This window comes from Conger conger, chromosome 1 (genome assembly GCF_963514075.1).
Source record: "Conger conger chromosome 1, fConCon1.1, whole genome shotgun sequence".
In the NCBI taxonomy this organism is placed as follows: Eukaryota; Metazoa; Chordata; class Actinopteri; order Anguilliformes; family Congridae; genus Conger; species Conger conger.
Window position 1 is genome coordinate 43,048,292 of NC_083760.1, and position 25,726 is coordinate 43,074,017.

The window sequence follows — 25,726 nt, forward strand, 5'->3', positions numbered from 1 at the left end:
ACAGTGTTCAAGGCGAGATAAAAGAATCTCATGATTCACGGTGTCAAATGCCGCTGTCAAGTCTAAGAGCACCAGGATAGCAGGCTCACCAGAGTCTGTAGTTATTATCAGATCATTAAAAACTTGTAAAAGGGCAGTTTCAGTACTGTGCCGAGGTTTAAAACCAGACTGAAACTTTTCACAGATGTCATTTTTATCTAAAAATGATTGTAACTGAATAAAAACGGCTTTTTCCAATACTTTAGACAAAAAAGGTAACTTGGAGATAGGCCTAAAGTTAGAGAGAACCGAGGGGTCAAGATTTTTCTTTTTGAGCAGTGGTTGCACTACAGCATGTTTGAATGTAGCTGGGACACATCCTGAACTGAGACAGGTATTGATTAGCAATAATACGCTAGCACCAACTGAATCAAAAACTTCTTTGAGAAGACGAGAGGGGATGCTGTCTGAGGGGCAATATGTAGGCCGCAGATGCTTAATTATATCTGAGAGTGAAGGGAGGGATATAGGCTCAAACTGGTCAAAAATGGCAGAGCACAGAGATGGAGCAGGGTCAATGGTAACACTCGTGTGGGCTAGCCTAAGAGTAGAGACCTTCTCAATGAAAAATTTAAGAAAATTTTCACAGAGTGTGGGTGAAGATATGATGGGGGATACATCACGGGGGTTAATAAGGGAATTAAAAACATTAAAAAGAACCCAAGGCTTGTGGGTGTTTTTGGAGACTAAGGTAGATATATACTCTGTTTTGGCAGTTTTAACAGCTCTCTGGTAGTCTGATAGGCAACTACGCAGGATTTCTAGAGAGACATGGAGTTTATCCTTTTTCCACTTTCTCTCAGCGCGCCTGCAAGCGCGCCTGAGAGAACGAGTGGAATCATTAAGCCACGGCTCTGAAAGTGCTTTGGTGCGTCTAAGCCTAAAAGGAGCAACAGAATCCAGTATTTCAGAACATGTAAAATCAAACATGGAGATAAGCTCCTCAGCACTGAGAGCACAGTTCGCATCCAGCGCACAAATCGAGGAGACGCTGAAAATATCAGAGAACTGTGATGCGGTCGACTGGTTGATCGAGCGCAAACAGCATGCGGAGGCGCGTGATTTGATTCCCGAGCAAGGGATAGAAGATGTAAACAGGATAGGTAAATGGTCTGAGATACATGCTGTTGTACAGATTTCATTTACAGAAACAGATAGACCAAACGATAAGACAAGATCCAATGTGTGTCCCTTTTCATGTGTCGGGCCAGATACAGATTGGATGAGATTAAAAGAATCAATTAAGTGCAGAAATTCCCTGGTTAAAGGTCTTGATTCACAGCACACATGTACATTAAAATCACCTAAAATTAAAATATGGTCATATTTAACCATAATCCCCGACAAAAAGTCAGCAAAATCATTAATGAAGTCCGTGTTACATTTTGGCGGACGATAAACAACAGCGCACAGCACCGGGGAGGACAGGTTCATTTCAAAGAGCTGCAACTCCAAACTAGAGTAACTAGGTGTGGAATGACACAGTCGGCACATGAGATTAGATCTAAACACTGAGGCTATGCCTCCACCGTTACCAGTAGTGCGAGGGGAGCTGAGGAATTAACAGTCAGGGGGAAGGAGTTCAGAGAAAGGTGCATATTCGTCAGCATGGAGCCAGGTTTCCGTAATAAACATAAAATGCAATCCCCGGGAGATAAAAAAGTCATTTAATAAAAATGTTTTATTTACTATTGACCTTGCATTTATTAGAGCCATGCGAAGGTTTACCTGTTGAGTAACAGCCGAATCGACACTGGGGGAGGAAGAATTTAAGATATGTGCAACTGGACAGAGCACTTGCATACCACGGCAAGCCTGACTATCGCGACGGTAGGGGTCAGACAATCTAGGCCTATTGGTCACATGAACAGGAATAGGGGTACCTGCAGTAAACACATTAGAACAGAAGGGGGGGATCACATCAATAGGCTGTGTTTTGACCCTGGAAGTGAAAGGATTGACCCGATTTGATTGTCAGTCACGTGGGGCATAATCATTGGCACAGTGCACAGCATGTAGAATGTTTGCAGCAAGCACACGTGAGCCCAGCTTGTTTGGATGGATTCCGTCCGCCGTAAAAAAGGAGAACCGGTTCCAAAATAGGTTAAAATTGTCGATAAAACCTATGTTATTTGTTCTGCAAGCGGACTGGAGCCAGGTATTAAGACCGAGGATTCGGCTGAAACGTTATGCTCTCCCCCCCAGCATAGGCAAAGGACCAGATATAAAGACGGACTTTCCACTGTCATCTAAAAACTTAAAAAGGTCCTTTAAATCTTTTTTCATTAGCTCTGACTGTTGGCGAGCGGTGTCATTTGTCCCAACGTGTACAATAATCCGGCTAATAGACGGGAGCGATAGCATCAGGCCCGGTAGCTTACCCAGGATGATGGGGACCATTGCTCCAGGAAAGCAGTGTGTAGCTGCATTCGCAAACCGAAGTTTCCGGGTAATCGAATCACCCACTATAAGGGTTGTTGGAGAGAAAAGGGGACGAGGTTGAGAAGGGACAGGCTCCTTCACAGGCCTGCAATGGGAAGTAGAGATCATCTCTCCAGGAGAGGGGCACTGACGAGACGAAGGGGCGAGGGATCCACGCGATCGTGTCGGCGACCCCGGGGAGCGTGTCCGGGCAGGCAGAGGCTGCGGCAGGGCCGCAACATCACACCTGGGAGGACTCCGCATTGGACCAGGGTCAGGAGAACCACCAGAGCGGCTGATCACCGCCTCCCTGAGGATCCTTCGTCGGGAAGCAGAGGCCACTGCCCGGTGTGAAGACCGCCGGTCCGGTTTCCGAGTGGAGGGGAGTGTTACTCGAGCGGAGCCAGGCTCGCTCAAACCGCGAGCAACATGTAGGTCCGAAGTATTGTTTTCTTGGGGGTCTTCCCAGGGCTGAGTGAGTCCGTCCAACACCCGGAAGGCGTTCGTCAGCCGCAACTCCTCTGGGACTGGGGGTAAGGAGGTGTGCCTTCCTTGTCGGCTGCCCGTCGGGACAGCAACCCAAGCAGCATTAGCTGTGGAAGCTGGAGTGCTGCAGTTCTTTGGCTTAGCCCCTAGCTGTGACCAATCCTTCGAAGCCGCCCCCGCCACGGGGAGCTCGGCCTCGGGGCGAAGCAGCGAATCAGCAGCATCAGTTCCACGGGGTTCCATAAATGAATCGAGGAACAGCTCGTCGTCTTTAATGGAGTGCAAGACGGAGATCCGTCCTTCCAGAACTGCAATCCTCTCATTTAAACCTTTACAACTTTCGCAGTGTAAAGAGGTCAGGATTGACATTTTATTATTCTGTAATACGGTAATACGTCTCTCGCCGCGGGGATAAAACTTCACAATATGCCGGCGTGGATAACCTGGTTACTCACAACAGCGGCCACCGGATTACTTGCGCTGGTAGTACAGCAGAAGGCGTCCGACCTGCTCGTCTGGAAGTGCTTTCTGTTCAGTTCCCGCCGAGTAAGGTAAGGCTCTGCTCACTCTAGTGGTCAAGCTTTGATTTGACAATGCAGCTGTGAACATTGGATCACGTAATTCCATTGCCTCTACGGTCCTCCAGAATCATCCCAACATTCATGGTTGTCCTTGTCATGTGGCACATAACACCGCCAAAGCTGCAGGAGTGGGATTAAGGCCTGATTTATCTTTACATGTAACTTTTTATTTGAATCCTAATTACATGCATTGACTGATTATGTTATGATTTGATTAATGCATTGCAGGTGTCCCATTTTGATTTGGAGGACATGGTAGTGGACATCGGTTACTGGTTCAAGGGTAGCACAAATCGAAAAGGATACCTGACAGGTATGCGTGTTTGATACTATTAAGTGTAATATTGAAATGCTGAGCTGTAGAAAATATATGATATGGAATTATATGTCTGGAACAGAGTTTTGTGAGCTCCATGAAGCGGAGTACATGGAGGTCCTCCTCCATGTCTCGGTTCTTGGCTAAGCCTTGAACGTTGTGTGACCAGGATCCTGAGGCTTTATGAACCTCTGGCCAGCTACTTCAAATCTGCTGGTATGGTCATCATTTATCTATTTCATTATGCAGCAACTACATGGATTGTTAGTCACATACTTGTATTATTGATAACCTCTTGTTTTGTGTTATTTATTGATTGATTCAAGATGAAAATCAGGCCAGGTTCAAGAGGCTTGTGCAGACGTTCACTGACCCCATGACAGAAGTGTACCTGCTGTTCTTTCAAGCCACCGTACCAACTTTCACTACTTTCAACTTGCTTCTTCAAAGAGAGCGGCCATCAATATTTATGTTATATGATGAGGTGGGATTAGATTTTGCTGTTTTTCTATTCTGTGTTTCTTGCTGATATCTGCAGGGATCTTCTAAAACAGGTTTCACCTCCTATTTTGTAAATGTCTGTTATAGATGGTGAAATTTGTACGCAAGCTTTGTTCAAAGTTCATTGTTCCAGCAGCTCTGCAGGGCCTTGAGGAGCCTGGTGATATTGCCTTTAAAGAGAAGGCAAACCATTTACCAGGTTAGTGTTTGACTATTATTATGATCAAACACTGTGATATGTGATACATAACGTGATATTTAGCCTTGTACCTAGCATTTTGTCACTTCATGAGTAGAAACCTAGTAAGGTGTGTGGTAGTCCTTCCATTAACAGTGGGCTTCTGGTTGGATTTCTTGCCCTATGTGTCTAGCTGATATTGCAGCATCAGCATGTTAAACCATTTATATTAACCTGGTATGCTGTATCTGTAACAGGAAGAAAGTTGAACATTGGGTTCACAACCAGGGCTAAACTCAACAAACTACTTGACAAGGGTGACATCACACCACAGCAGGTGGATTCATTCCACGAAGCTGTGTTGTGTTTCCTGACAAGTGCTGTGGACTATGCACTAAAGAAGCTGCCACTGAAAGAGCCACTGCTCAAACATTCAACATTTGTAGATGTACGGCAGAGGGCTGAAAGTGACATCGGAGATGTCCTGTACTTTGTTGAAAGGTTAGTTTTTTTTCTCTAATTATTGTTTATCATCTTAGCTAAAATACCCTGCTTTTTATGATGATATATGTTCACTCCTAAACTGCACATGAGCTATTTTTATATGGCTTCTCCTTAAAGATGCGTATGAACTGCTGCTGGTTGATGACAATATATCTAAAACTTAACAACTTGTAACTCTACTTTCATAAATAGGTTTCCCCATCTCCTCCCATACCATGGTCCAGAGGAGCATGACCTTCTGGGTGAGGAGTTTCTAAGTTATCAGACCATGCCAATGATATCCCTGCAGGACGAAACTGAAATGGAAAGCTTCTGGGCTGAGATGGCAACCCGGAAACATAAGGTAAACAATTTATTTTTTGTCTTTCATTTTGGCAGGTGTGGCTTGGCTATGTTGCTATAAAATTGTCGCAGGCATATATTGTCATGCATTTTGCAAATTTTGCATGTTTTTATCTGAACTGTGTTAATGGATCAACCTACAGTATACTTACAGTATTAATCAATAAAAAAATCAAGGTATGTTTTCCCATTGTGTTCTTGATGCATTTTCCATAGGTGACAGGAGCCAACGAATTTGAGAGGCTTGCTGCCGTCGCCAAGCTGGTCCTGGTGTTGCCCCATTCCAACGCAGACGCTGAGAGGGTATTTTCAGTTGTGGGACTGAACAAAACCAATATCAGAAACAGCCTAGCATTGGATGGCACCCTGTCCTCAATAATGACAATAAAGATGGCCGACCTGGAGCCCTGTTTCAAATGGGAGCCCCCCTCAGATGTCATCAAGGCCTCCAAGAAGGCCACAGGCCAGTATAACCGTGCCCACAGATCATAGACAAGGACTTTATGTGTTTTTCTCTGTTGGACTCTGTTTTTGGCCTGGTTGGATGGTATTTTGAATGTATGTTCAGTTGGTATTCTGTGTCTTAGCACCCCCTGTCTGTTAGTCTGTGTATTGGTCTGTAGAGTCTTTAGTCTGTGTCTTGTCTTTAGAGCCCTTGTGTGTGTCATGTCTCACCTGTGTTTATTTAGCCAAATAGTCTTGTAGCCCGTGTTCTCCCTGTTACCCCACCTGCCTAGTATTTTCTGTAATTGGTCCTGTTTGTATTTAAGTCTCTGTCTCTGCTGTAGTCTTTGCTTGCGGATTGTTACTGTTAGAGTGTGTTCCTGTTGGAGCTTCTGATCTGCATCTGATACTGATAACCTCATTTTTAGTTATTTTTGTAATGCGTTCATCTGTTTTATTGCTTGAAAAAGTTGTACTGTTTAAGCACTTTAAGCACTTTATTTGTTTCTAATGGACCATGTGGTGGGAGGCTTTGAATGAAGAATAATTTATCTCCCTAACTAATCTTGTCGTTTTTGGCTGAACATAAATCATTAAGTACTCTTAATACAATTATTCACAACATAGGTTAGGTTTCAGTTCAGAATTAGTTTAATACCATTGTTGTAATCAAAATATCAATCAACCTACCTAGGTCAAATCTTAAACACTGGTCTATGAATAAGGCTATATTGTGGCACATAGGCAGTCATTTAGGCACAACAATAGTTTTCTGGTTGAATGTTCAACTCCAGACTAGGCCCTACAAGTCATGATGCCACACATGAATCAGAATAAGTTCAGGTATTGCACATCTTTAGCAGACCACCCAAAAATCCACTAGAATGCAGGAAATCACATCTACTTAATCCAAAATTTCCTGGGGGTGGACCTTCAGCTATGTCTTTGCTTCACAGAATGTAACCAATATTGTCCATCTCCAGTGAGCCGCCCCTATCAACGGCTTTGGGCCTCCCCACATACCACCAAAATGCACGGTACAACATGGGTTCAACATCAAATGAATTCAAATTCTCTGATATCTGAGCCACCAACTTGTGTGGCTGCGTGCGCGGTTACATTTTGGTTACCCCGACAAAATCTCACTCCAAGGTTTTTTGAAAAGTTGGCAGCTCTGCGTTAACTTTGTGCTTGTACTGATACAGAGCAAGCTAGCTAAACTAGCCAGTTAGCTAGTACCGTGCGAAGCTAGTTTCCGAACATTCCGAATTACTGAACCGAGTCATTCGCGGTAAACAAGCGGTAAAATGAATATGATTAACATCGACTAAACAATCGTGAAACACGGAGAAAGAATCACGTTACATGAACACTGATAATTAAACTTACATCGTCAGTGACTTGTTGCACCGGTAGCGACAGCATAAAATAGAAGCCAATATACGGCATGAGAGTAAACGGAAACAGTCCAATATAAGCGTTAATTTCCGAATAAAACTCTCTGAACATTAAGAATTCACAACAAAAGCACTGTCAGAAAATACAGGCTAGAACCAGGGGAAAGGAAAAAGGGAAGACTCGGGAAAAGACGAACAAAGGAAAAGAGCAAACAGGCCTAAATACTAAACTAATTATCAGACGGTGAGAGACATGACATAATGACAGGAGAGGGAGGTGGACACCTTAAATAGGGAGCAGGTGAAATGAATTATGAACAGAAAACAGAACTATGGAAAGCAAAACGGGATACAAGATAAAAACGCAGGGGAGTTGAGAAACACAGAGATAAGCATAGACACACAGACAAAAGGGAAAAAATAACGGACAAAGAGCACGGACTTGACAGCAACTGGCTTAGCTGTATTGTTCCTGCTTGCTGGATCTTGACACTATAACTGTGAATAAACCTACTTGTTCTGCTATCCCTGAGTCCACGCTTGGTTCCGATTGCCTGTCCCATGACAGTCATACCTTTACTGCATGTCATGCATTTTCTGAATCTGGTGCAGCAATTACCAAGGCACAGCTAAATCCTTCTTCCTTCGGGCCACAAATTATACCAAGCATACAAAATGAACTGACCAGAAAATTATTGTTTTGCAAAAGCCATCTAAGTTTCTAGACTTGAACAAAAAATGTAATTGAAGAGGGCATTCTGCAAGCACAGACCAAAATATCCATAAAAATTATGTATGTAGGAATGTTCCCCTTACTGCCCCTCGGTATTTTCACCAAGCTCATAAAACAACAAACTATTGTTATTCTTGAGAGTGTATTGCACAAACTACTGTAAATGTTTTTGGATTAGTGTGACATCACTTTTTCCCAAGCAATCGTGCAATTGTATTACATAAAGAAAATGATGTGAGCATAAAATATAGCTCATTAAGCTCCCTGTGTTTCGTTTCACAGCGTTCCACACATTTATCAAGTGTGTGAATGAATTTGAATGACAACACACACCGTGGCTGTCCATATTGGCTGTCAAGTTGATGCTGCATACTCTGCTGCAGCACGCAAACTGAGACCCTGCACCCCGTAGGTGTTGTTGGGTGTGTCTGTATTATTATTATTATGTCATTTGATGCTTTTATCCAAAGAGACTTTCAGTTGATTAGACTAACCCCTGGACCAATGCAGGGTTAAGGGCCCAACGGCTGTGCGCATCTTAGGCTGCCCATGTCTCCCATCTCATTCCTTCATTGCAAGCTGTGATAGCTGGCCTGCTCTAGTGACCAGGGCATTCATTATGGGGAATGCAGTCATCCCATGTCAATTCCAGTGTAGACATTGAATATGGAAGACTTCAAGGAGTTTGATCTGGTGTATGTATGGAGTCCACATTTCAAAACCATATTGGACTGTGGAGATGCAGACTGCCATATAAACGGAGACCTTGGTGCTGGTTTTGAGGAAAAATCTGGCACGAAGGCAAAAGCAGCAGACGCTGTGTTAATGTGGGTCTTTACCTCATGGTCTATTGTGCATGTGGAAGAAAGAACAGTAGTGAAGTGGGGGACTATTTTATCAGGGGTGCCAGAGATGTGGAAAGATGCAGCTTTGGCTGGCATGGTTGAAAACTTGTGGTTGAGACTGATAGAGTGGTAAATGGAGGACATAAAGTCCAGAGATGTGCTCTGCAAGTATGCAAGAGCATAATCTGAGCAGCAACTTTCCAGAGGAGGGAAGTCAGGGAGTGCGTCAAAGACTAGGGGACTTAGTGGGGTTGGTGTGATTGAGGAGGGTGCTGAAATGTTCATCTGCCAAGGCTGTTGTGCTTGTCCTGGATAAGGTTTGTGTCATCTGCTCACCTCACTGGGGTGACAAATGGTGGCCATAGGCAGGGTTTTGATGCCATCTTAGAACCCCTAGATGACTACTGTGATGATTATCATAACAAAATGTGCATTTCAATCCATTTGTTACAGACCATGTTTAAAAGGTTCGGAACCACATCAATTCCCTTCCTGACGTCTAACAGTCCATTTAAAACACTAAAAGTTTGATTTAAGGAGGTATTTTCCTCCAGGTTTTAAAACTCTATTAATTATTTGGAAGCAATATGACATTGTCATTATGTTGTCACCAGGTTTAGGAAATTAACTTTCTTTTGCCCTTGTGAAAAACATTTTGTGCCATTTTTGATTATTTCCAGGGCAATTTTATCAAATGTTGGGAAACACCTTAGTTCTTCTATTGTGCATGACATACTGATATTCAGTTACTCTTATTCAGGCATATTTATTATTTTAAAAGTCATTTAAAGAGGTAAATAGAGGTAGAAAACCCTTTCAAATAACCCCATGGCAAAATACATAGATATGAAATAACACAGGCCTGCCCGTGTGCCAGGAAAATATTCCTCATTCAACCATTACACCACCGCCACCAACCTGGAATGTTGACTGATTTATCCACAATGTGCACTATATAATCCTGAAGAAGCTTGTTTTAAGCAAAAATGGCAAAACCCCCCCCAGAGGCTTTGGGTGGTCTAATGTGTCACTTTCTATTTTGACCAAACCAAGAATAGCCCCTCATGTTGATAGCAGAGTCATTTTGCAAATTCTTTTCTTTTAAAGAGATAAAGTATGGAGCAAGGGACTGCAACATTAAAGTTCTCAAAGCACAATTTGAAGTAGTCCAACCATTCACATTCCAATGAACCGAAGAGAAAATGTAATTGCTTAAGGGCTGGGCTGGCATCTCTTAGATATCACCATGGTGTGCACCTTGTTCCACAGTAGAGCCCAGATGCCTAGGAGACTGCTCACCCCTCCACTGGTCCTCTCTCCTCAACAACCTGCCATTCTCAGAGACTAAGTAATCCTTCCCCGGGGATGTCGCGTAGCATTGTTTTGAAATTTAGTTAAATTAAGTGGTCAGTGTGGGCAGACCAGAACTCCGCCTTACGACGCCAGGCCATTTGCCTCTCCCCTGCATTTGCTCAGCGGGCACCACCAGTGTCTCGCAACCCAAGTTATCTCCCAACAACTGCTGGACTTTCTCAAGGACGTTCTTCCAACTAAACAGCAGCCCTGCAATTTCAAGACCAATTTCTTACTGGAATTTTGCACTGAGCCCCCATTAATTTCCGACCCTGCTTGTCACTATTTAACACTAACTGCTCCATTTCTTATATTGTTTTAGTTTATATAAAAAATATTATTTATAATGTTGCATCATCCTGTTTTTATTATCTCTGCATCATTTTACTTTCTTGTAATATCAATTTTGAATATTTATGCTGTTCTACAGTAGTGCTTGTTGAAGCACTCTGTTATTGAGCATAATTGTGCTCCTTTCATTGGTATAATGATTTGGAAGAGCAAATAGTGACAATCCATTTGATGATGGCCTGGATTCAACAAACAGTTGTCCTTATCTCTGACTGAATACTTATATGCAAGGAAGGCTAATGTTTTGCCTTGAGGATGTCAAAGGAATATTCTGGCTGCCCCAATCAGCTGGGGAAGACATGGTGCAGATCTGATGGCAGAGGGCTTGGCCCCTCCCGGAGGGCACAGATCGCAGGGGTATGTATGGCTTGTTATTGGACACTTTGGGAGCATTAGGGATAAATGGCAATGAAACTAATGGGAGGAGATGGAGGTGCTTCCATGCATGAAGCTCCTGGGTGGACTGTGAGAGAAAGTCTCTGTGGGAAGTGACACAAGCGACAACGGTCCCATCCCGGGGATAATAGAGCTGCAGAAACTCTACCATCTGCTGTTTGTTTAATACACAGTGAAGGTCAAACAGACACCAGCCCTTTTCTCCTTCCCTTCATTGACTGGAGAATGGGGGGAAATCAATGAATTTACTGATACCGCAGGATTCCTTTGTGTGCTATGCCCAATACAGCCAGGACAACAACCTCATTAGACTTTTTAAAGGGCCCCCAGAAGAGACGGCTGCTGGGTGTCGCTCAGTCAGGGGGTTTATTCCAGGGGCCTACTGCATTAGTGGCTCCACCCTGACAAATTCCCCTTACAACCAACTAAGCCTCTTTTCCCATAAACACATATGTCCTATAAAACATAAACATGATGGGATGATTAATATCAAGCAATAATTGAAAAACAAAATTGCCAAGCAAAATAATAAACTCTTTACGATAAGGCTGCATGAATTTGCATTAACTAAAGTAGTTGTAACAAGTAATTAATCTGTACAGCTTTGTTTTTGTATTTGTACATCATTAATTAATGTTAACAACTACATTCATTAATGCCAATTCAATTGGAATTAAAGCAGTTAATGTGTTTGTTAATGATTATAAGAACTAACTGTAATTTCATCCTGTGGTTTGCTGATGTATAAATAGTCATGTAACTAATACATAAAATATTTTTAAAGTTAATTTCATGCATGAGTAATATATCTAATCTATTGATTCGTATTAACAACTACTTTTTATTGCAATTCATGTACTCTTATTGTAAAGTGAAACTTCCGTTCTGGTTTGATTTTGATATCTTCTTTCATACCAGCTGAGCACTAGAATGAAACACTGTCATTGAGGGTATTTGAGAGGTCATGTTATTGCCAGCAAGAGCAAAATAGAGCAAAGATGCACAGTTATATTAATATAAGGTTGGTGTAGTGTATTTGCCAAATAGCCAGAGTGTTTTCTGCACATGGTAGAGCCAGGAGGAGGTGGGGTCAGAGGGTGCTACTGAGAGAGAAACAATGGTCCTTGTTAAAGACAGGTTGGGGAACTGTGGGGGGCTGCAGGGCAAATGTCCCTCAGGGCACACAATGCCAGGATTTAGCCACTGCAACCTGAGGTTGGTCTCAGGATTTCAGCATAAAAGGTGTAGAGATGATGCAAATCTCCTTGATGACGTTAATAAATCCTACATCCAATAGTATGGTTTCCCTGTGACCTCCCTCCATCCTGTCTGGTCACAGTCCACAAAGCTGTACCCACAACCCACAAATTATGTATTGCCCCCTAAAAGAGTCTGAGCACTGAACAAATAGACATTCTGCTGTTGATCATAACATGTTTCTGAATCTTTAACATCATTGTAAAAACATGGCAAGTTCTCTCACACAATAAAAATCTACCTAACCCCTGAAGTGATTGGTCTGGTGTGGGTTTTTTTTTTTCATTCAATCCTTTTTTCATGGTGCAAATTTCAATCATTATGGGAGCAGGATATACCATTTGAAAGATCTATTCTTTGGTGAACATGACATGATGTAGCTGTTTTGGTTTTGTGCCACTTCCAAAAAACACAAGGTACCTTCCCACCTAGAATAATAACTATTTGGCAATACATTTGTCTCAAGCAAACATGATGCATATGTTCACACACCAATTATAACTATAAATCGGGCAAAAAACACAAACTATAAGAATACATTTGGATTGGTCCCAGACCAATTTTATTAATGTAGGCACAATGTTAAAGTATCTTCAGTCAGCATCCTTCAGACAGTTTAATTCCATGACAGAGATACCACCGGCCCACGTACATTACTCAGCTACAGTATGACATTGCATTCGTAATGTTTGAAAGAGTTTATAAGTTGCCTTGTTCCTTTAATGTAGGCAACCCAAATTTTCCAAATGTGCCTTTTGTTTATTTTTAAAAAATAATCAAGGTAGTATGAAATTGGCATCTTACAACTTCCAAATGACATTTCACATAACCATACAGCAGAGTTGCCAACTCTCACGCTTTTGGCGTGATCTGTCTTACACTCTCACACTACCCAAACACATCTCTTGCCAAATAAAAATAACTAAATACAAAGGCGCTCCCAGCTCCCAGCAAACTGAGATTGGTTCATAAACATTATGGCATGGTTTCATATCCTTGACAGCAACATCCTCTAATTGTGCACCTATTTCTGATTGAACACTTAGAAGGGTGAATGTTGCAGTTACAGCAGGAGACTGTTGGAATCTTGATGCGAGACGGAGACAACGTAGTCAGTGATCGGGTGTATCACCCCTAAAACTATTAGCTACGTACAACCGAGATGCCTGTAATTACAGTGAGATTTTAAAATTCAGTTCAGATGATGATGGTGAGGGCTTGGTAGCAAATATCAATTAACTGATCACGTTTAACTGATTCATGTTGACAGTAGCTTGCTAAAATGGTACAATAAGACCCTTAACTGCAGTAATACAGTGAAAAAACTTCAGTACAAGTGTGGTATTTCACAATTGAACTGCAGTAATTGCAGTAAGTAAGTAAGAAAAACTGCATTATCCTAATACTACTGTATATAGTAGGTTTGGGTGGTTTCATGGTGTTGTGGTATTCTGAGATACTATAAAAGCTTGCCGGTCTTCTTGTCAATACTGTCAAAAGAATTATGGCACAGTTGCAGCGTGTTACGTTGAAGTCAAAAAAGACTATGATGTCTGGGCCATTCGAACGATATCACCCGTTATAGATCAGGTTAGCTCATTTGACCAGAGGTGCGTTCAAATTGAACAGCTGAAAATGTTTGCAGCAAACCTTTCTCTTTAAACACTTAAACACTTTTCACTTCCTCCCATATTATAAATTCTATTCAACCAAGGTTTCCTTCCGATCCTACTCTGTACACCCGTATTGGGCCATCTAGTGGCTGAGATTTACATGTGAAAAAAGTTATTTAAACTGGTGACATGAACATGATGAACATTGGGGCTCTTAAACACAGATCGCAGCTTTTTGAACTTAAATAGGAAATAAATTAAAATATACAAAATCCAACAAAGTGCAATACGTTTGTTAGCAGATGACCTGCAGTTACAGTAAATAAATAAATCCTGCATATAGTACTGCAGTATAAGTGCAGTTTGTTCAATCTTGTTCTACAGTATGCACACCCTGTAGTCATGTCATTGCACTTAATAAACAGTTACTGTAATTATTTTTACATTTTTATTTCATTAGTTTATGAAATTGGCTTCTGCGGATGAACAGGAATGGCTCATAGGATAATTAATCGTTACATTGATGAAACAAAAATTCTAAGACATTTTAAATTCTAATTCTACAATATCTCATCAGCCTACAGCAGAACACTATAGTATACCATAACAACAGGACGTAAACTTAACTTTGTAGTATATTTATTTTTGAATTATTGTTTTAACATGTTTTAGTAAAGAAATACCATTTAGAGTACACAATAGTAGTGTTCTGTATTTTGCCATAAAGCAGCATGGTACTGCATTAACAGAGGCCTCTGTCACATAATGTCCAAACCACACTTGATTAGGGAGGAGACAGTTGCACAGACTTAATGGATGTAGTGATAGAAGAGAACAGGTGCGAAAACTTTGTGGAATTAAGGCAGGCAATCAGAGATAGAACAGGGAGGTGGAGCTACAGAGCAGTGCGGAAATAGGGAGAAAGTTAATATGTTAGGTTACGTAATTAAACTATAATTAAACTATAAATACCCAAAAACTAGTTAATTAGACAAACATTAGCGTGTTAATAAAATTAGTACTACACAAAATCTGTGTTAGTCAGGATTAGTAAATGAGTGCTATCTACAAACATAAAGGGAGAGACAGCAGGAAGTAAGAAAAGCAAGACTGAGAAGGATTTGTGGGAAACCGGAAAATTCCGAAAACACCTGAAAAGTGAATCACGCAGATAGGCTTGGGCTCAGAACTACATAAAGACACAGACATCACATGAATAATGAATGTACACAGAAAACAGACATGAATATGAAAAATAATAAAGTTACAGAAACCTGACACAAAATGGCGGAATGGAAGTGACGTCACTCCAACAAAGAACTTCATGGCTCTGCTGCCTCCTGACATCCAGGAATGTTCTGTGTCATTTAGCTTGTGTGTAATTAAAAAGCATACTTTGGACAATAGAAACTAATACAGTTTAAAAGTACAAATCACAAATTCTACAAAATGTAAAAATCTTCTCTGCTATGATGTTCTCTCTTATTGTACAGTTGTCTATTTTCATGGGTGCTACGATTAGTTCAGATATACTCTTTGTACTTATGTATTTTGGCAGTGATTACCTCTTATTTTCTTTTACAGAAAATAATGACTAATGACTAGAAAGAAACAAGACAAAATTGGTACATTTTATGTACATATAGCAACGAAATACGTACCTAATTGATTCAAAGAAAATCAGAAATGAATCAACTCCTACGTTTCTCTGAAAATAATCTATTTGGCTGTTGATTCATAGAGAATATTTGATTGAATCCTCAGCAGCTTGCCCAGTGGTACATGTTGTTTGAAGTAGACCACCATAGTTACAGTACCCATAGCAGGTATTAATGCATTATGTGTTGGAAGCCCTGTCAGCGCATAGGTCAAGATAATGTTCTTGGTGTTTCTGTGAATTTCCTGGGGGTTTTTTGGCTTTTGCCAATCATTATGACATTATCTCTCACTTTAAACATGGTTTTTGTGTAGAATTTTATGTGTCCGGGGTTTGGTAAATGATGAAGATCTGGACAGTGTTTCGACAGAGGATTGGGTAATAGAGGTACGAGCCTTGGGAGGCCTTCCGTAGCAAGAATCTGTATAGGATTGTGCCTGCGAATGAAATACAATAAAGGGGATACATAAATATAGGTTTCGTTTGTGTAATTTCGAATAGTTTAGAGATTTGGTTTCTGGAAAATTATATGCTTAAAAAACGTATGTTTTTTGAAATTCTATTGAAATTCAGAAGGTTATCAGGTCACACCTCTAATCAATTAAAACATTGGCAACTTACCAATTGGGTCATTATAAAGCAGGATCAAATAGACTTTCCAGACTTATGGTGGTTAGCGCTACTGCGTCAACTGTGGACAGTGGGAACACTTGGCTTAATGTTGGATTGACTGTGTGATGACCCGGAGAGTGTAGCAACTCCGCCACTTACATCACACTTGAGAAGCAAAGATTGATACTGAATCCACTGTGCATCACCGTTGTCCCAATGAAAGTTAAGTAAGAACCGGATAAGTGGGGTACCATTAAAGGTACAATAGGAAAGATTTTTGTGTTAAAACATTGTTGCAAGATCATTGTAAATCCCTTTTTATCATTGAAAAAGCCTCACTGACATGTTGACTCACTCTCTGCTTGTGTTCATAGTCCTTAAATTCAGGTTTCAAAATATGCAGTCTACCAAAACAATATGGCACTCTGTACTAAAACATTGCATAGCTGTACGATAATTGGTTGAAAATTGGTTCTAATTGCCACAGCCAATGGCGTTTCAACAATAATGTGCTCACAGAGAAGTGGTGGGATAAACAATGTAATGATTTGAGCGTGTTTGTTACTGAAATTCCTCTCTTGACTGTTAGAAGTCTGAAATTACTTATTGTACCTTTAAATGGGTGAAAGAATCTTATGACTCAGAAAAGCTGATCTTTTAGTTAGACTCATACTACAAATGCAAAGCGGGGGTCACAGTAGAAAGGTAGGTGCATGTTATATTGCATCCTCCCATGTAAAGCAGAGTGGGATGATCTAGAGGAGGAAATGGTGAATTTAGCCATGATGCACTCAGTATGGTGTGTGGGTGAGTGGAATTTTTGCTAACACCAATGTTGATGCTAATGGCTAAATGCTAGCTGTAGCAGAATAGTGTCAATAGTGTATATAATAGCATTGTTACTGGACTGGGTCAGGAATTTTACACTGAGCAAGTTGTCACTCTGCATTGTAAATAATAATCACCCTTGTACTGGAAGAGCTATTGCATCCTTGCCATAGTTGTGGAACACTGGTAACGCTTGGAGTGGGTCAGTGTGACCCTCACCCCAAGGCTCGGTGTGATAGCGAGACACTCCTTCTCATTGGTACTGTCCTCTCTCTCCCTGGGGCTGATATAGCCTACATTTTCTGAATTATAAATTCCTTGACTACAAGTCTGCACATTCTGAGGGTGAACTACAAAAGATTTATGAAGCAAAATGTAAGCAGTGTACCACCCTGGTGTATATTATAGTACACAAATGGTTAAATTCATCATTGCTGTGAACTGTAAAACAAACACATATTTTGCTAGAAATCAACTCTTTTGATTCATGAAACTCACTTCTGCATAATTTCCAAGTGAAAATTGTGATCTTTGAACAGCATAGGATTAAAATATCCAGGGGTCTCAAACCTACCCAAAAATTAATAAAATGCTTTTTGTCTATTATAAAGCAAAATAATAGACAAATACTAATTGTCCCCGAAAGGCACGGATGGGCCTCTCTGTGTGGAGTTTGCATTTTCTCCTCGTTGTAGGAACTACAACTCCCACAATCCCACAGGACAATTCCGCAATGTCCACCCCGCATGACGTCTAGCTTGGTTCAGCCAATCCCGTAATGGCGGGAGCAATAATCTTTCCCGTATAAGAGCAATACATGTTCTCGGGATCCTTCTCTTCCTTCTCTTGTTCATTCCCTTCTTCGATGCACCCTTTTTGGCCATTCGCTTCAGCTCATCTGCTCCAAGACTCGGACAGAGGCTGAATGCTGCACAGCGCACTACCAGGCCTACAGACACACCTCGCGGTAACTTTGTGGCCTATAGCGAGTGGAAACTGGTGTACGCGGAACGCTACATCAGTTTACCCCTGCAAAGCTCACCAAGGAACAACATCAACAGACCTTTCCACCCGGAAAAAGGACCAGTGAACATACTTCCAGCAACCGAGCCGACCAGACAGCAACGCGCAGCTAAGACGGGAATGCCCCAGCTTTGTGCACCTCTCCAGGACACGCATTCACAGCACCATTGCGGCTCCTATAAGGACAGCACGTCTTTTGGATCCAATCCTGTATGAACAAACATTCAGGCATAGCCAGTGTTTAGTATAGTCTTGACTGATATTGTGAATCTCTGTTCTATATTTGCCGTCTTACTGTTTGAATGTATTTTTGTTAGCCATATATATACCTGAATTTGTCATCTTTTGCGTATGTAATTAGAGTAAAACTACACAAGTAGTCTCTTCTCAGAGCTAACTCTATCACTGACACGCCCAATTTACCTTTCCTTCGTCCAAGGGACACGCGCGCTTGTGCGTACACACGCACGCACACACACACACACCCTACTAACCGACCCTGTTCAGGATAAGTGGGTTAAGATAATGGATGGATGGACATTGTCCCCTTATGGTGAAACAATGATATCACATTGAAAAATAATGTCAACGGCATGTGAAATGCTGTGGTAACCTACATACCTAGCCTAGTCATTATTCCTGTAAGTTTTGGAGATGCAGGCATCCCAACCAGGTGGTCTGCACAAAGGGGCTTGTACATTCATACATGTCCAGCAAATGACAACCACTGCTACTCATTTCTAACCATTTCAAGATTTACTGAGTGGGACCTTTCTGCTTCCATGGCAATGACTATGAGGTCACTCAAGCGGTCTTGTCTCATGGTACTCCTGAGACTGTTCTTCACAAATTTGAGTGTTGAAAAGCTTCACTCATTACTGCAGGAGGAGACAGGTAATGTAAGTACAAGCTCGTACAATCTTGATATTTGTGGATAAACCTCCAGCAGTGAGTTACTGCAAATGAATCTGTAGATGCCTGATACTGTGCCTGGCTGCTCAGACTCTCTTTCCAATCTCTGAAGAAAAAGTCTGTACTCTAGAACAACCTGTTCCTCATTCACATCTCCTTTGTAGAAAGCCAAGAGGGACTGCAAATGTTGAAGTTTTGCTCCTCCCGGTTTTCTCAGGCAATGTGTATGCTGTAATAAAGGTAAGGTTTCTTACCTTTCGTTTATGCTCTGCAGGCAAAGATCCAGGGCAGCGTAGTAGCAATGGACCTTTGATGAATCTTTTGGGCACATCTGACTTTCTGTTTGCCATCTCTCATCTAGCTTCCTGGATATTGTCCTTGATCGTCTTGTGTCAAGTGCAACATTAATCTTTGAAGCAATTTCTTCTGCCTGAACCCAAAAGGCCTCAAACTTCTCATCAGTTCTGAAAGATGTGAGCTCTGCCTTGTAATCTTCAATCAGCTGCACTGCAAAAAACCCATCCTCTTGCATCCTAGCAAGTGTTTCCACAACAGCTTCTATAGTTTTCACCAAGGCTTTGCAATTGTCAATACGAGCTGCCATCTTGTAGTGTTAAGAGACTTCAGGGAAGTAGTGTGAGAGCCATCTTTATTCATTTCTTCCTGGACAGACAAAAACAACCCATGTCTCTTTGCAGAAGCTTCCTTAAAGACAAACAACTGCTCTACAACACCAAAAAAAACACCGAAGTAGGATTTGTCACATCTTTCTTTGATGATAGCCTGGACGCCTTTGTATGCACCAGCCATTGCAGCACAGCCATCATAGGCTTGCCCTCGAATGTTTGTTACACTGAGGTCATGCTTCTTTAAAGTGTCACACAAGTAGTTTGCCAATTTTAATCCAGTTGTTTGAGTGCCCTTAATTACATCAATCTGACAAGTCAGGTGTTGTGTCTAAACATACAGAGAAGAATTCTGCCTGTTTTACTTCTTCAATGATTTGTGCTCAAACCTCCTTTGCTACACATTCAATTAAGTCATTTGGCTCTGAACTGAGAGATAGCTTGGATAGCCTTTTGGGTTCTTACTTGCTTGCTGCAGGTGTTCTCATAGTACTGGATCATGGCGCCCTTTCCAAATATCCCTCTTTTTTCTTTACTCTTCTCTTTTCTCTTTCCTTTGTCCTGAGCTCTATTTGCTTAGCCATTTGTGCTGATAGCTGTTGGTCAACTGGTGTGGTTCCTAAGTACATGTGTCATTTTTTCACGTTTCACGTTTTCTTCATGCCTTTGGCTGGAACTATGTTTTTGAAAGCCATGATTTTTATCCAGGGCCAATTTGTGAACCCTTCTGCAGCAAATGGCATTGCTATTTGTGTTGGCTTCAAAAACTCGACAACAAAAGCGAAATGCTGCATCAGCAAACTTGCTATATTCCAGCCATGGATTGCTCTTGAACCAACTGCTTTTTAAAACTATGTTTCTTGCCACATGCAACAACTGGGTACACTTCTTGATATGGCTCTTATATACTGATCCCTTGCAAGCCTGTCTGTAGGGATTATGAAATCTGGATCCTTGTCTAGTGTGAAAAACAAAAACATTTTTTAGACTTAATTGTACTAACACAACGATTTTATTATTATTATTATTATTATTATTATTATTATTATTGTTATTATTCACCTCATAACCTGAATAGCCTACCACATAGCTGCCCCTTGCTGGAGCAAGAAGCTTCAGGAGCATCTTTCGACCAAAACTGCCTTGTCCTGTCCTGTTTTATCTTTGCTTGATCCGTAAAATGTCTCTAACTTTGTCTGCTTCATTTCTACCAATGGAAATAATACAATAATATAGAATAGTCACTGACAGTGAGTTTGACAGTAGCCAGGTTTCCATTAACGTGCTTATTGTGCAAATATGAAATTTGGCTATGTAAAATCATTGCAATGTTTAACTGAAATGACTATCACAAGAGCAGAAAACCCAGCTTGAATGACATAGCTAACATCACTCAGTGGAAACACAGACCATTCAATATAGTGTTTAATAGACTTTAGAAAAAAAAGAAAACGCTACTAATTTGCGCAAAACTTCAATGGAAACCAACCTAGTGTAACATTTAGCTAGCCAGCTAGCTAGTTAACATCAGCCAGAAAATAGTTTGCTCAAAATACACAACATAGGAATTGAATATACCGTGTTGTAGTGGTGTTTGTGGCTAGCTAGCAAGTAATGACGGACAGTGTAATCAGTACAGGAAAAATCATAAACTGGCAAACGAGTTGTCTCTGGTCTGCCGTTATAACTATGGATGAGAGACCTTGCTGGCTAACATTAGCTTGCTAACATTAACATAAGTTCATAAAGCAGCTTCACAATGTCTGTGCAAGCATTATGATTAAATAGCTAGCCAACAGTAGCGTAGCTAACCGTGCAAAGTAGAACAAGGTAGGCAGTAACCTTACATTTTAGCGTATGATTACTCTCAACCTGTTTCTGATTAGTTTTCCTGATTAACAATCAAACAATTGCTTTTCCCAATAGGTAAAATGATTACCACTTTATTTTGATATAGCAGTATTGCTCCTGCCTCCTGGCATCAACACTCAAAATATTCCTATCCTATCCTGATAACGTAAAATTTTAATATCTAATGAGAAGATCCTGACCACAAAACTATAGATTTTCCAAAAAGACGTGGGGGTTAGGGGAGGGGATTAAGAGGCGAGATCTGGCAGAGGAAGCTTGCTCATTTCAGCTAAACCCAGTCCTGTTTACACTGACTGTTGCATTAACAATGTAGGCAGGTTATTGTTGATTGATCGAAGAATTGATTTTTACCATCCATCCATCCATTATCTTACCCCGCTTATCCTGAACAGGGTCGCAGGGGGGCTGGAGCCTACCCCAGCATACATTGGGCGAAAGGCAGGAATTAGACCCTGGACAGGTCGCCAGTCTATCGCAGGGCACACACACCATTCACTCACACACTCACACCTACGGGCAATTTAGACTCTCTAATCAGCCTAACCTGCATGTCTTTGGACTGTGGGAGGAAACCGGAGTAACCGGAGTACCCGGAGGAAACCCACGCAGACACGGGGAGAACATGCAAACTCTACACAGAGAGGCCCCGGCCGACTGGGATTCGAACCCAGGACCTCCTTGCTGTGAGGCTCAAACTTTTCTGCCAAACTGGAAATACTATGTTGCCCGGACATGGAATAAACTGAGCTAAGAAAGAAAAATTGTTTATTCATGCAACTTATGAATTGTGTATTTTTGTTTTTATAAAGGAACATGATTTTCTGACATAGAAATGGTATCAAGGATTTTTATAATATGCCTTTTATTGTCTGAGTCTGTGACATGGTCAGGGTTGTAAACCTTAAGTGTGACATGGGGGAGCCTGCTGTTTTATTGCCGTGCATTACAAATAAGAGGCTGGCTGATAAGAATCTAAACTACTGTTCTTTTTAACAATATGGCAACGCAACAATACGCAACAATAATTTGAGACGTTGACGACTCAACCATAAGGGGGCAGAGTGGATACGGTTAATGTTGATAAAATGCAAATAAAAAGAAATGCATAAGGAATATGCTACTAAACTGCCTAACTGGGGAGAGCTGCTTATATCTGACGGTCGTATTTTGTGAAGTAATAATTCTATTGCCCTTACGAAATAAAAATATGCTTAAGTATACCATTTTAAGTATTCTTCAAGTACACAAGTACACTATTTTGGGGAAAACCCTAAGGATACTACTTGTTTTTGTACTAAGTAGACTACATTTTAAAGTATATTTAGTATCATTTAAAGTAGATTTAAAGTTAACTTTAAGTATACTTTTGAATACTTCAAAGTACCTGGATAGTTCACTTTCATTACTAAGTAAAGTTACTGAACCACTTACATGTATACTTTTGAATACTTCAACGTTTCTGTGTAGTATACATGACATTCATGAAGTACTTAAAAGTATTCGTGAAGGAGACTTATGTGTTACTTGAAAGCATTTCAGAATATGTATGAGCCATGTTTGTAAAGTTTACCATCGTCTTACACTAAACAATACTTTTAACATTCAGTGTGTACTTACACCACACCGAAGGCTCATAATTTTTGGTTTTATCAGTGTTTATTTTGAATATTAAAAAATCAATAATGGGGATTTTGGTAAAAATAGGTGAAAATTGGTTTCTAAAAATAATATATATATATATATATATATATATATATATATATATATATATATACAGTGTGTATATATATATATATATATATATATATATATATATAATGACTTTCATCATGCTCTTTAATGCGGTTTGCACACAATGTGCATTGAAAACATTAAGTTGTTTTATCCTTTGTTGTAATCAGCAGCTCATGTGCGCTTTCACCCCATTTTCCTTCAATTTCGATTTCTGGAAGCTTGTCCCTAGCCATCCAGCATGCCTAATTTCACCACAAGAGGACACTGTTACAGAATCTCACAAAAAACTTTTTGAGCTGTGGAAACTTAAAATCTGGGTGAAAATCAGTAAAAACCAGAAATGATGAGCCTTGACCATACCTTGTGTCCATTGTGAATTCCACTTTAAACTTTACAAATAATTATACAATTGGAGTTTAAAAGTGTTTAAATAATTAATTAAATTGCTGAGAAGAAACCCACATCACACAAGTAAATCTTAGATACTGGAATGACGTACGTATTTATGAGTAAAGGTTACATTTCAAATTCAAACGTTACAAAGCTAAACAAGTTACAGCCTGAGCACTTACAATAGTTAACTGCCATTGTGCCCTTGAACAAGGCACTTCAACCCACTGTTCCCCAGGAAGATGCTTCAACATGGTGCCAGGGCATATTTAAAAAAGGTTCATTGAAGGTTGAAGGGCCACCAAAAACGGACTTCTTCAACTGACAATTATCATTTTTGGTTGAACCCCGATAAAAAATATGTGTTTTGAGTTTGAGCGCCCACTACCTTCTGGGTAGCACAGGCTGGAGATTCAAGCCACTGGACGTGTTTGTTTTGAGAATTTCACTAAAGCTTAAATGGAGTCCACCTGTGTTAAACTGTAGTGATTCTGATTATTTCAGAATAAAATCAGCCATTCATGAGTATACAAGCAGCCAACACACAAGTCAGGACCTAAGGATTTAGGTCTGGAGATTGAGATGATCCCTTTGATGTTGTCAGTAACCACTTCTTTGTTGATTTGGATGTATTTGTGGTTCATTGCCATGCTGGAAGGTCTATTGTCAGCCCAGCCTTACCATTTGCACCAATGGGGATGTTGAAATAGACCCCATGCCAATACTGAAATATGGCAGGTGGTATTATTTGTTTTGCTTCTACAGGTTGTGGAGGACCTTTTGAGATTGATGGCATCATGAACAACAGTACTTACCAAGACATAAAAAAGAATAAATTATCATAGACCTTGCAGCATTGCAATGAACCACAAAATATATGCAAATCAACAAAGAAATGGTTCCATTATATCGTCAATGTATAAATCATTTTCTTTTTACATTTTATTCTTTCAGAGAATACATGCCAACTGCTGACTTTATCAAGAAAAAGGCTGTCAGTGGTGCCAGATGACCACTGTAGCATGTGTACCCCCTTTAAAACAAGCAACACTCAATACAGCAATTCTCCCAGAGAATGTACTGATTTTATAATTGACAATGTGCAGGCCTTTTCATTAGTAGAGGAAGCCTTCGCTCATTGAGGGAATAAGTGGAAAAATTTGATGTGTCGAAAAACTTTAAAAAAGCATTTAAATACATGAAGGGATCACTGACAAAAAAGCTTCAGCACATTCGAGCAGTGTGCACCACAGCAGACATATGGACAGCTCACAGTAGGAGCCTCTTTGGCATGACCTGTCTCTGGATTGAAGAGGGGATGCTGGAGAGGAGATCAGCAGCTTTGGCGTGTGTAAGCATGTGAGGCCGCCACACTTACAATCTACTCACTGCAAAGATAACTGAGATACATGCAGAATTCAACATCCAAGGCAAAGTGAGCACCACAGTGATAGACAATGGCGGTAATTTTGTGAAAGCCTTTCGAAAATTCACTGGAAATGAAGAGGGCATGGATCACACAGATGGTGGTGTTGAGTTTGCAGATGTCAATGCAATTCTTGATAATGTCGATGACATGCAACAAGAACATGTACAGAAGTACAGTGTCAAAATGTCCTGCCATTTGAAACAAGGCACACAGGTCCCCAATAGCTGCTGAGGTGGTTGAGGACATTGCCAACATGAGAGCAGTTGTTACCTCCGTGACCAGATGGAGTATTGTACCATTGAAAAGATTGTGAGTCTCACCGAAGCCCAGCTGATTGAAGTGTGTGAATGTCTGGGTGTGGCTAAACTACACCCTCATGAGATGATGTTTCTCAAAGAGTACACAGCAGTTCAAAAGCCACTTGCGTACTCAATTGACCTTCTCCTTGCCTTCATAATTCTGACCATTCTCAGCCCGAAGGCCAAGCTGTCAGAAAAGATGCCTCATGTACAATTCTCTGCACACATCATAACAGCAGACATCAAGTCAATAGACACTGGGTTTGGAGAGGTTCTGAGCAGACATGATGCAAGGATGGCAGCATCTACCATCCAAAAGTTTGGCTGTGGTGGCTTGCTGCTGAAGAGAGGGAAGAGATGCGAAGGATGATGGTTCAAGAGTCCACTGTTCTGGAGACTGTGCCTTGTGACGTAGTGGGCACTGTTGAAACAAAGTGAGTCAGAAGAGACAGATGAAAACTTCATGAATATCGAGAAGACTAGTACTACAGCGGAGGATGAAGTGTGAAAATACTTCCAAGATCCAGACAAGACTAATTGAAGGCCTATCCCATGATCAGATTCCTCTTCCTGAAATATAACACCAC

The 25,726-nt window shown here is 40.8% G+C and overlaps 1 protein-coding gene across 1 annotated transcript; it reads left to right on the forward strand.

Annotated features, from left to right (window-relative positions):
- The first annotated feature begins 3,372 nt into the window (after nt 1-3,372).
- Nucleotides 3,373-5,860, forward strand: LOC133126323 (uncharacterized). The gene is made up of 7 exons (XM_061238480.1): nt 3,373-3,497; nt 3,992-4,059; nt 4,170-4,327; nt 4,432-4,543; nt 4,780-5,023; nt 5,219-5,369; nt 5,585-5,860. The coding sequence occupies exons 1-7, from the start codon at nt 3,373-3,375 to the stop codon at nt 5,858-5,860; spliced, it is 1,134 nt and encodes a 377-aa protein (XP_061094464.1).
- Nucleotides 5,861-25,726: the final 19,866 nt, after the last annotated feature.

Coding starts and splice junctions, on each gene's coding strand:
- LOC133126323 (XM_061238480.1), top strand. CDS start 3,373: ATGCCGGCGTGGATAACCTGGTTACTCACAACAGCGGCCACCGGATTA. Junction 3,498..3,991: donor TTCAGTTCCCGCCGAGTAAG/GTAAGGCTCTGC, acceptor TTCTTGGCTAAG/CCTTGAACGTTGTGTGACCA. Junction 4,328..4,431: donor TATTTATGTTATATGATGAG/GTGGGATTAGAT, acceptor TGTCTGTTATAG/ATGGTGAAATTTGTACGCAA.